The 12,091-nt window shown below is 31.3% G+C and overlaps 2 protein-coding genes across 3 annotated transcripts; one reads left to right on the top strand and one right to left on the bottom strand.

Annotated features, from left to right (window-relative positions):
- The first annotated feature begins 355 nt into the window (after positions 1-355).
- Positions 356-1,954, top strand: LOC130445220 (protein Abitram). The gene is made up of 2 exons (XM_056780771.1): positions 356-1,347; positions 1,555-1,954. Exons 1-2 carry the CDS (start codon positions 882-884, stop codon positions 1,836-1,838), a joined length of 750 nt encoding a protein of 249 aa, XP_056636749.1. The 5' UTR covers positions 356-881; the 3' UTR covers positions 1,839-1,954.
- Positions 1,955-3,174: 1,220 nt separating this feature from the next.
- LOC130445368 (uncharacterized) lies at positions 3,175-10,531 on the bottom strand. Of its 2 annotated transcripts, none has more exons than XM_056780955.1 (4): positions 10,491-10,531; positions 6,391-6,557; positions 4,703-4,826; positions 3,175-3,710 (listed from the first exon to the last, which is right to left on the bottom strand). In XM_056780955.1, exons 1-4 carry the CDS (start codon positions 10,500-10,502, stop codon positions 3,282-3,284), a joined length of 732 nt encoding a protein of 243 aa, XP_056636933.1. In that variant the 5' UTR covers positions 10,503-10,531; the 3' UTR covers positions 3,175-3,281. The 2 variants fall into 2 exon arrangements, with proteins under 2 accessions (XP_056636933.1, XP_056636934.1); XM_056780956.1 differs by lacking the exon at positions 4,703-4,826 and adding an exon at positions 4,022-4,139.
- Between the last annotated feature and the right edge of the window lie 1,560 nt (positions 10,532-12,091).

Raw genomic sequence — 12,091 nt, 5'->3', positions numbered from 1 at the left:
ATCCTCTCGTTTACCTGATTAGAGCTACAAGTATCATTTAAATCTAAGTTCTCTTCAAAAATGGACACTTCTTATCTATCATATGCAGACCGTTTCAAAAAAAAAGAAGTATAAGTAGTTTTTCACAGAATATACCCTAAGCAGAAAAACAAACTGTTGTTATTTCCATCCAGTTCCGATTTCGCAGTTTCCTGAATTCACCATTAAAAGCATCTTAGAATTGGGACTCGTTTATTTACAAAATAATATCTACATACATTTCTAACTAAACCAAAGAAAATTAGACAATATAACTATTAAATGAAAACTGACAAAATACAATTTTTCTAACAAATAAAGTGAAAAGTGTAATATGTAAAGAAATAAAACATTAATTCAGTTGAACAGATTGATCATCATTACAATGATGTAATACTATCATTTTGGGATTTAACAAACAAAATATTGCTATAAATACAAGTGAGTCAAAGAACATAAAGTTTGTTGAAGAATATATATATATTAAGGTATATTAAAAGGTTTAAGTCAATCTGTACACCAACATAAGTCAAAAATTAGCAATATTGATAACAGAGATAGGTACATAAAATATCACAGCACTTTCGTAGTAAATTTGGATTGTGTGGGATTAATAAAAGTAGACCGTCCTATGCCTCGTGGAAGAATTCTTTGATACTAACTACATCAAGGGTTGTATTGTATTGTTAGTAAGTTTATGAGGCTACTAATACATATACATACGAAAGTCAAGGATAAATTTATTCTATGTAATATTGCGTAAAAAAGAAGAAGAAAAAAGATCCTTTTAATTAGTGCGTCTTTTATTTATAAGTAAGGTTAGCTTTTTTGTGTTTTGCATAACATTTGCTACCATTCAATTCATGGAGGTGAAACATTGTTTTAAACTAGAAGAAGAAAATGTACCAACAAAATTTGAGGACAATAATTTTCAGTTACATACAGATATAGACATATTCGATGATAACATTAAATGTGAAGACGATATAGATACCAAACCTACACAATTAATAATGGATAATGAAAACAATATTGACACAAATACTTTAATACAAAACAAAATCGAGCAATTAAACATTCCAATTTTGGAGAGTATCACTCAAGAAAGTATAAATAATTTTAAATTCTTCAATGAAAAACAATATGAGAATAGATATTTTCTTCATTCCAATAATTTAGGACAGAATGAAGATATTTGTATAAGAGTCCACACAAACAAATTGATGTTGATAACATTATCTAGAAGAAATGATATTGTTACAAGCAATAAACGAATTGCAGAAATTAATTTTGAAATTAATAAAAAAATTAGGTGCAATGTTAAGGTTGGTAAGTATACTATGAGTTTTTATTTTAAGTTCTGAAAATCAAACTCGATAATAGATATAATAATAATTTCATATTCTGTGATGTAATTCACAATTATTGCCTAAGACGACATAAGTAAGGAGATCATTTTATTAGTGGAGGAATAATAAATGTTTTTTAATTGTGATATTATTATCAAATGATCTATATAGAATATGTATATTTTAGTTGGTAAGAAGAAAAACGGGGCCAAACTTCTAAGACCTGATACTATTATGTGTCGTGTACGGTTAGAAGGTGAAAAGCAATTGAGGAACATCAGATGTGGAGTTACTGCATATTTAGTTGAAATAAACGGAGCAGTAATAAAAGATCCAAATCTTTTGATAAAAGATCCTAAAAGCTACGGTTACTTAGCCATAATGATGCCAAAAGTACATCAAAGTGAAAATGATTCATGGAATACTCATCTAATCAGTGAAGAAGAATATTCAAATTTGATATCAAAATAAAAAAAACATAATGTACATGAAATAAAATATATATGAGAAGAAAATACTGGGCTTTAAATTATTTCAGAATAATTTCATGTGAAATATTAGGTAGAATATAGTGAACCACAGAATCAGCATAGGTGTTTGTTTTCTAATATCTAGTAATTTACACAAAACCCTGATATCTTTCTCATTGATTAATTTATCTATTGGTGAGTACAGCAATACCTGATCCTGTACTGCAAGCTTAAGAACTCAGTTTGGCTGGGACATATTTGATCAAGGCCTCAATCTCACTTGACTGTGCTAGTTTTTTGTCCAATAAATTTCTTTCTGTTGTATCTGTACTGATTCTTTTTTATTTCCAAATGGAACTTACACAAACAACACTTTTAAAGTAATTAATGGTTACTGAGTAATTATATGCCCTATAACTTCAGAAAAATGTCTATTTGAAAATCTTTTTAGTCGATTTAGAAATCAGTGTAAATAACATTAGAGTTTTTAAAGAAATTAATTTGTTATCGATTCCCATACCATCCGAGAAATAAAATAAAACCTCGGAATGTATTCGAAATCTTCCTCTACCTATCTACACTCCAGTGTTCAAATCAAAGTAAATGTTAATAAAACTTTAGTGATATTGTTCTTTATAAGCTGATGGGTTTTTCAAAAATCTTTTTAACTTGTTTTATTATTATAGTACTCACAAAAATTCCAGTTATCTTTATTAATTTCGTTTTGCACTAAGAAAATTTAATAATAGTTTAAGATCCTTCTTATTCAAATCTTTTCTACCTACTCGTTCCTTCCTCAGTAATTACTATCTGTGTTCCCGTTTCCTTTCCCATTTTATATGGGGAGTTTCAACCACATCTAAAGATCCAACATCACAAGCAACAAATTCTACAACTCTAACATCTTCTTGGAATCCAGTTGAAGGCTGCAACCCTCCCGGATTTCCGTAAATAAGTCTTAGAGATATAGGAATCTGAGTTGGTTTTAATTTTTAAGTGCTTTTTATTCGTTGTGCTCTTTAGGATACACAGTTGATGCGAATTTATTATTTTTGTATAATAAATTTATTTGTTGATAGAATTTTTTTATTGTAATAAATATAATTTGGATAATCGGGTCCGGGGAAAGTTTTAGTTTGTTTAATTTTTATTATTAATTTAACGTCATTATTTAAAAAGCTGGTGGGATTAAATTTGATATTAATACTTTAACTGAGGCCGAATTCCACCTCCTGAGGAAGAGTTTTCAACCGGGAAAGTGAGGTTATAGTGCATTTGTTTCAATTCTCTCTTTTCACTCTGTAAATTGGTTATAATTTTATTTAAATAAAACAATAATTAAAAATATAAATTTATTACAAAAATTTGTACTAAAACTAGGTAACAAAAAAAAATTAAACTAGGAAGTCTTCATGTAGTTTTGATTTTATGATATCGATGCTTTTTAAAATGGGCTCAGTTGATAGCGTAATCCCGTTTGTTCATCTATTACGACACCTTCGTCAGCATTAAAAACCAAAGCTTGCCCAAAATTCGTAGGAGTTCGTTTATTTATTCTATTTTGTTCTCTTTTTCCTCTATTATCATTCACGGCTTTATAATTTCCTCCATGTTTTTTAACATTTCCATCAAGTATTAAAGACCTGGCTTTATCATTAATAAACTCAACATCATTCGATGGTGTAGGTTCTCTTTTATCTCTTGAGGTTTGTTGTTGAGGGGAAGATATAACCGGTACATGTTTCGTTTCTTCATATTCGGCATACTCAGAGTTTTGACGGCTCTCATCACCTTCACCATCATGATCATGTCCAGCATGGTTGTAGTCCCAATAATGTTCGCCATATCCTCCATGTTTGTCACCCCATCTTACCTATAGATAGAAAGAATTTTTAGTTGAAAGTACTCTAAATATTTATATTTGATTATTTTGTTACTCCGAAAAATGATGGAAAGCATTAAAAGCAATTTATGAGTTAATGTTTTGATACAACCTAACAATTTAGTTCAAAATGATTGTAGTGAAGATTCTAGTAGTTGCTGATACCCCCATAATTATATTTTTGAATTGTATTATATTGTACATTCTAAATCAAATTTTTTTTGCATTAATTTCGATGTAAAAATACAAAATTGTGGCATGGAATACCTTTAAAAAATCACTATTTAATTAATAAAAATTACTTTAGTTTTAAATTCTCCGGCGTGAGGATGTTCTTTTTCATGTCGTTCAATGAAATGATGGTCGTTTCCTCGTTTGTGCCCGTATTCTACATGATCTTTAGCAGGAACGTGAGCGTATCTATTAGTAAAAAGAAAGAAACATATTAGTTATTAGCGGCATTAGCATAGATTTAGATAAGCAATAGCTTTGTGATGTAAGCAAAAAAATTCATAGAGGCAAAAACAATTAATACATGTATACAAATTTAAAGAACATCTAATCCTTAATAGTAGATCGGAAATTAAATCCTGGTAACCTGCTTTCTCAAACACCAAAGAAAATTAAAGTTATTTGAAGCCAGGTCCTAAACTTAATAATGTTTGTTGCGATGGAGTAATACTGAACACACTGTTTACACCAACACTCACAATTACACCGTCTGACGCACGTTTCGATAACCAAGTTATCGTCTTCAGAGATTGAAAGTAATTGTGAGTGTTAGTGTAAACGGTATGTTCAGTATGAATTTTACCAGTGGTTTCCAACTTAGTTCGTTTCGTACTATGCCAAAGCAGCGTAAAATTAATAAATAAATAAGCACATTTTCATTAGTTTTTAACAAGCAGATGCAAGTTAAGGCTTAAAACATGTACAGCAACAAATGTCAGGCTTGAGTAAATATTTAATAAAACGATCGTAACCTTTCCTTGTCTATTGAGATTTTCCAAATTTAATTTTTCATATCGTTGCTCCCAATCATTAGGCGTTTCCCTTACGTGACCAAATTCGAGTTCGTCCGGTTTGTCCATAGCTACATAAATATCCCTAATAGAAAAATCGAATTTATTAGGACTATATATGTACCTATAAATTGGACTACTAATACTATTCGGTGAATTTTGAGAATTTTAGCAAGGGATTTTGGTTATTTGTTTCCTATGCTTGAATTGGGTTGTTTCCTGTCTGTGTGAAGAAGATTAATGTTGGAATGGGAAGTGTAAATCGCCTTTTTGTAGCAATTAGCAGGAAGAGACACGGTTCTAGGTCTGTTTATAGCCACTAGATAGTGATTTTTTTAACATTTTCGTAGCTAGATTCAATTTTACGAACCCCCTACCGGGTTATAAGTCGTTTAGACTTATTGAAAGGGTTGAAGTATGCGATATCTCAAGATCGATCGCTCGCAGCGATAAGCTTAATAAGTTCGGGGCATTAATATCTCTCATTAATATTTAATTTAGTTCAAAAATAACAAAATACAACGATTGCTACTCGCTGTTAGCGCTGGGCAATTATCAAAAAATATAATCGATTATATAAAATAATCAAAAATAATCGATTTATCGAAAATAATCAATTTTCGATTTTTCGAAAATCGGAAATAAAGCTTCAAAAGAACGATTGTGGTTTAATTCCTACAAAAAAACAAGATAAAGAGCGAGTATACCACTAGGAACATACAGAAGACATTATGGTTTGATTCCCAATAAAAACAAACCAAATAATGAACCTACAGAAGATATTTGGAAGTAAGATTCTGATATTCAATTATGTTGAAATAATTATTCAGAAAATAAATTTTTTAATCGTTAAATTGATTATTTTAACGATTGTACGAAAAAATAGTGTGTATGCCATAGCCGCGAAACTTTTTAACGACCTCAAGATTATCTCGCCTCGGCCGCAAGCGGTCTCGGCGACATTTTCCGATTAATCGATATTTTTAGATTATTTGGTTATTTTCGATTAATCGATTACCGATTATTTTAAAAAATATATATCGATTAATCGATTATTTTGCCCATCCCTACACGCTGTTAGTTGATTTAGTTCGCGAATTCCCGTCTGGCAGATTTTGGATATACGTACAGTCTAAAATGATGTTTGAATTACGCCACATCGACATACCGAAAATTGTTGACTAATTTATATTCCGCGCCTGTCATAGAAAATCTAATCGGACGCTACTGAGACCGCAATATTTCACTTCAAATGTCTCCGGTACAAAACGCGTTCACTTTATGAGCGGGCAACGGATTTAGAAACGCTAACTCAATATTTCATTTAATCTCAAAAAACGCGAATCACGCGGATGAGACCTAAAACTAAATCTGTCATTTCATTAATTTTGCCTTTGATATGATTAGTTCAAAAATCGCAATTAAAGCTCAGCGTCGAACCACAGATACTACCTACCACAGACAGCAATTCATTAATTACGTCGTGGAATAAATGCATCAACGGATAGCGAGTAGTTCACTTTATAATTGATATAAAAAACCGTTTTTTGTCGATGTGCAATGAACCATAAGGTGAACAATAACATTCGACTATTTAAAAAAAATTAACAATCATCGTCAAAACTAGAGTTTATACTTAATATACTTACTGGAAAAATTTACTTCCAGCATGAACAGCAGCTGCTGGATTTGCTAGAAAACCGGTTTCTGCAGGCACGTGATCCTGTTTGCTTAAAGTCGTATGATCTACTTGTCTTTTGATTGGAATTTCCCGTGCTGCCAAACCTCCAAAATACGCCACGATCAATAGTGAAATCTGAAATGTATCGACATGAACTACGGCAACAAAAACACGGCTGGATAAATGTCAAACGGGTCCGTTCCACCTTGTTCGCTTTGCGCATGCGCTGCGTCTCGGCGGGTACTTTTGAAATAGTATTTCAAATTTCGCGAGGTTAAAAAGTGCGGCGTTCTTGGGTTCAAGGCTGATGATCGATAAACACAATAAATATAAGAATTTTTAAATGAATGTTAATCCTGTGTGCTAAATCTCCCTCTAAAATGTACTTAATGTTAACATATTAATAAATTGTACGGATATAGTGATACATTGTTTGTTATTTTAGAAATAATTTCATTCGTATAAAACGTCCCATGACACTCAGGACAACTAAATAATCCAGTTTTCAATTCATCTTCATTTTTACTTTGCATAATAAATAATTCAGATCTGATGATATTTTCGTTGTCATATGATACGTATATGTATCTAAATATTACACATTTTACTTATTTCAATGACTTACCTATCATCACAAAATATATTTTCACGTAAATATTAACGCACATTATTTGATGGTTGAGAAAGTAATCAAGTACAAAATATCTACCAGGGACGTTTGACGACATTTGACGAGCGCTGACCGCGCAGACGATGTTTCGTTCCAGTGCATGCGCAAAGCGAGCAAGGAGGACCGGACCCGTATGACATTTATCCACTCGTACAAAAACGGGTTCATTTGATTCAAATTTACATCTGACTGACCTGTATATCATTCGAGTAAAAAATGGATAGTCTTTCGATAAGTTACTGCGTGTTATGCACGAATCAAATTGAAAAATTTGTGGCTTAAGTAACGAGATTAGCTCTGCTCTGAAGTGTACTCTATAAAAAGCCTACCGTGCTTGTAGACAAACCAGTATAGCCGTTGCATCCGTTTGTATTGGGGTTTGTTTTTTTTTTTGTCGTAAAAATGATCGATGTAAACACAACGGATTATAATTTATTGAAATAAATGTATGGTAATGAATTTTTGTCGCGTCCACGTGTTTTTGAGTGGTTCAACCGTTTTCAAGATGGCCGAGAAGAAGATTCACGTTCGGGTCGCCCTTCCACGTCAAAAACGATTGAATATAGCGAAAAAGTCAGTAAACTTGTTCGATCTGACCGTATGATTAAGTATTCGTGCGATTGCTGAATCTAAGGGAATTGACAAAGAGTTTATGCGGCCAATTTTACATGAAAATTTTAATGTGCGAAAGTGTGCAAAACTGGTGCCACTTTTCATCACGAGGTTTCTAGTCAATTACAAAATCCCAGTGTTAGACCATCCACCTTTTTCGCCGAATTTTGCACCGTGTGACTTCTACCTCTTTCCTGAGGTCAAATCTGCATTAAAAGTAACAAGTTTTGAGTCTGTTGAAGCTGTGAAAGGAAAAGCGGGACGCGTCCTGGAGGAACTGACAGAAATAACTTGCACTGTTTCAAACAATTGAAGATATGCAAGGAGCGACGTGAAGCTGTTACATAATCCTTAGAGACAGCTTCCCTTCAGTCTTTGAAGACGATAACTTGGTTATCAAAACGTTTGTCAGGCAGTGAAATTGAGAGTGTTGGTGTAGTAGTAGTATAAACAGTGTGTTCATTATAAATATCCTTCGGTTTCAGAAATTCCAATTTAATGATGTTCGGATGTCGAATTGTAGGTAAATAATTGTATCATAACTGTACAGTTGTCGAGATACGTTAATTCAAACAAAAAAACTAACTGAATGATAATACTTATAGATTAATTTTAATTGATAAACCGGCCCTGAAATGTTTTTAGTTTGGTAAGTGCAGTGAGAGCAGTTGGCAACAGCGAGCGAAACGTCAAATTTATTAATTGTTCTTATAAGTTAATCACAAATTTCGGCCGAGATATAACAATTTATGACTCATTAGAATAAAAAATAAATTTCTGAAATCATTGTTCAAATACTCAGTAGCGCCGTCAAAATAGGGCGTCATGCATAAAGGGGCGCTGCTGGCGAGATATTTGAGCGAGGCCTGAAAAATCTCAAAAAATTTCGAAAAATTCATTATGTTGAAAACACGAGATTGGAACGCGGTGTCTAATCGCGAATATCCGAATAATAGGAACATATTATTTATCTCCTTCTAACAAAAAGTTTCGAAAAGTGAACTGGGCAAAAATTTTAAGAGGTACCGAGTCGAAAATTTCCATTTCCCATTGCAATAACATGATATTAGTTTTTCTTAATCAGATAGTTATTTAGAAAAATAGTCATTAAAAAAACGGTTACTTCATTATATCCTTTGACTTTTTTCGTATAGATTTGACTAGCGGTTAAGGCGCGCCATAAAAATTTGGCCCAGAGTGCTAAAGCCGGCACTGTAAATACGTGAACTAATTCGAAATCTTATGGAAACGGTTTCATTGATTCGTTTTTCTAAGGTTACTATTACAATGCATACAATATTTTTTTGATATTATTAATGTTCAAAAAAAACCTTCGTAATTATAAAGAATCGAATAGTTTCCAATGGAGAGTACAAAAACGCAACAATTACTGCGTTTACCGTTAATTTCTTTATAAACAATAGAAAACAAAGGAATTTTTGTGATTTCACGGTAGATAAAGTGATCCGTACAAAATAAATTGAATTAAAAATAGGAAAAAGAGAAGTGGGTATTCGAAAGTTGACAAGTAAAAAGTTTATTTTTGGTTTCGAACGTAATAAAGACAGAACCGTATCGTGAATATATAAACTGTGATATAAAAAATTAGCAATAAAATGCAATACAAAAATTAGAATTCAATACACCTAAATATTAGTCGAATATGACCTTAACATAACCTTAATTTGCCTTATTTTTCTATAAAAGTTTGTTTTTGCTGGAAATGCATAAATAAGCTATGATTTCGAAGTACACAAAATCTTCATTATTCTACCAAACACACAACAAGACTTTTCGCTGTGCCGTTCGCTCATTAACTCTGACTTCCACTTTAATTTCACACATTTTCCTTACTGCTATTTATTCTTTTGTTTTCAATAGTGTTTTAATTAAAATAAACAAAGAGAAAACGATGTGCAATTCATAGTATTAAAGACTAATCTTAAAAAGTTACGATTTGTTTATTACTTATGACACGCCCTCTAGATATTAAGTGTTAAATGAAAAACATTAAATGTCAAACGTCAAAAGTATGGTTTTGTCCCATTCTCAAGCATGCGCAGTTTATATATAAAGTGTCTGGAACGAAAGAGAAAATGAATATTGTGGGAACGTTTTTTCCCATACCAACTGTCCATAAAGGAGTATTACATATATAATTCGTCAAAAAGGTTTCATTTTCACGTGATCTTTTTCAATCAAAATAGAATATAATAAACACAAAATACATTCATTTTAAGAGATGCTGCAAACAACAAAAAACAATTGGAATGTCTGGAACTATCGAACAATTAAACTGTGTGTCGCGCGTTCCTATAACCAATTTATCGTCTTCAGAGACTCAAAGTTAACACTTTACCTTCTGAAGACGATAATCAAAACATACTTTATACCCTGTAGTTGTGAGTGTTGGTGTATTTGTAGCACAAAAGTTTTCTCAAGAAGCCAATTGAAGATGAAATAATTTGGAGAAATATACATGGTTTCTAATAAGAGTAAAAACATTTTTGAATATATTGCGTAAAATTTGAAGGATTTTGACTGTACAAGAGTCTAATAGTGAATAAAAGTATGTGTTTTGGATACCTTCAATACTCTTAAACCCTCTACCTTTTGCGTAAATAAAATGCTATCTAAAATAATTATTTTAAAAAAAAATAAGCGAATGAATCAAATTTATATATTTTTTCATTCACTCTATTACATCTTTATTATAATAAATTATTATTCAAATCACAAGCCGAATAAAACATTTGAACGCAAAAATATAAAAAAACCGGAATTACCTTGAAACTCATTTTGATGCACTTAAATCTGTTATTGTAACTTCGTGATTGAAACTGATGTTAATTGTTACGAATTTTTGCTTTTATATCATCTAGAGAGAAAAGTTCAGAATGCGCCCAATTCCAGTGGCGCCCGTAGTATTTATAAAATCGAATAAATTAACTATTTCACTGCATTTTGTTTATTACAATCCGAATTTAGGAACTAATTCCAAATATCCACCGTTCTTATTCTTCAACTTCAACTATCACATTATAGTTGCTTTCCAACTTATTAAGCACTTTGTGTACGGAACCTATGGGCTCCCGCTTATATGAGCTTGATCCTCAAAAATCAATTAGAACAAGCTTCGGTGAATTTTGTGTCAAGTGTCAAATTTTAAAACATAACCACACATTAATTGTTAATCGATTAATTAAATAAAAAAACAGATACCACCAAAGAACTCCTTTTTAACTATACTTTTTACTATAAATTAGCTTTTTGGGCCCGTTTATAGTTTTTATATTGCGTAATAATAAATATTCCGATTTTGTTCAACCATCCAATAATGTGAGAGAAAATATATACTAAACAAATTGAAATAAATGCCTACATAACCTCAACTCTCCATCTTGTGTTTGAAACGCAACTTTCAAGCTCACAAAACACAAATATCCGATGTTATATATAGATAGACATAGTAATACCTAGTAAACATTTTTGTTTCTATATTAGAACGAGATACAAAGAAAGTTACAGTTTGGTTATCTCTGTCTAAAAGTTACGTAGTGTTCGGAAATAAGTTTAGTAGTACGAGGGTCGTTCAAATAAACACCGGAATTTTACTAGAGAAAAATTTTATTATTAACTAACAGAGCTGAGTTTTTTAATGGTTTATCTAGATATTCTCCGTGTTACTTTTGCCAAATCTCCGGAAACTTTGTCCTAAAAATCTTTCACGTAATCATTACTTTAGAATCGCAGTTTGCCAAGTGCTTATTTCAATGGATTTAAAGTCATAATCGAAGATTTAAAAAAATCATTGAAATCGGATGACTTTTCTTTTTTTTTAGAGCCAAAAAACGAGGGGACCACGTAAGTATAAAATTACCATTTTCTTAATTTTCGAGAAAATTTCATCATGAATTATTCATTCATAAATTCTGTTTTATTATAATAAACGCGAGTGACGATTTTAAAAATAATCAAGAGCTGTACAATACGGCATATAATGATGAATCTTCTACAAGTTCTGGTTAAATTATTACAATAAATATCAAGTAATTTAAAAACGAGGTATGCAGATTTCGAGGAAATATAATTTGGATGACACACAAGTTAATTTTGACACAGTACGTAACTTTTTCGGTGATTGCCACTTTTATGAGTTAATTTAATTATTGATATTAAATAGAAATTTCATATAAATAAATAATAATAAATATTATCTACAAATAACACTTGTCTACAAATGGAAAAATTTGTCGGAAAGTCTCTATGTACGCCTATGCATATTTCACAAATTTTCTAATTCTGGTAAGTTCTTCGACACTGCGGTTTTTTTTATTTCTTGCTCTAGAACTTTATTATAATTATAGATAAAAAGGTTATATTATTT

This window comes from Diorhabda sublineata, chromosome 6 (genome assembly GCF_026230105.1).
Source record: "Diorhabda sublineata isolate icDioSubl1.1 chromosome 6, icDioSubl1.1, whole genome shotgun sequence".
NCBI classification, from domain to species: domain Eukaryota; kingdom Metazoa; phylum Arthropoda; class Insecta; order Coleoptera; family Chrysomelidae; genus Diorhabda; species Diorhabda sublineata.
Note: the sequence above shows the minus strand (reverse complement) of the source record. Positions and strands in the feature narration are given on the sequence as shown.

What these genes read in the sequence shown, in the direction of transcription:
- LOC130445220 (XM_056780771.1), top strand. Translation starts at nt 882, where the DNA reads ATGGAGGTGAAACATTGTTTTAAACTAGAAGAAGAAAATGTACCAACA. An exon ending in TAGGTGCAATGTTAAGGTTG is followed by an intron (nt 1,348 to 1,554) that starts GTAAGTATACTA and finishes TGTATATTTTAG; the next exon opens with TTGGTAAGAAGAAAAACGGG.
- LOC130445368 (XM_056780955.1), bottom strand. An exon ending in GCTGGAAGTAAATTTTTCCA is followed by an intron (nt 4,827 to 6,390) that starts GTAAGTATATTA and finishes TTTTTCTATTAG; the next exon opens with GGATATTTATGTAGCTATGG. An exon ending in ATCTCAATAGACAAGGAAAG is followed by an intron (nt 3,711 to 4,702) that starts GTTACGATCGTT and finishes TTCTATCTATAG; the next exon opens with GTAAGATGGGGTGACAAACA.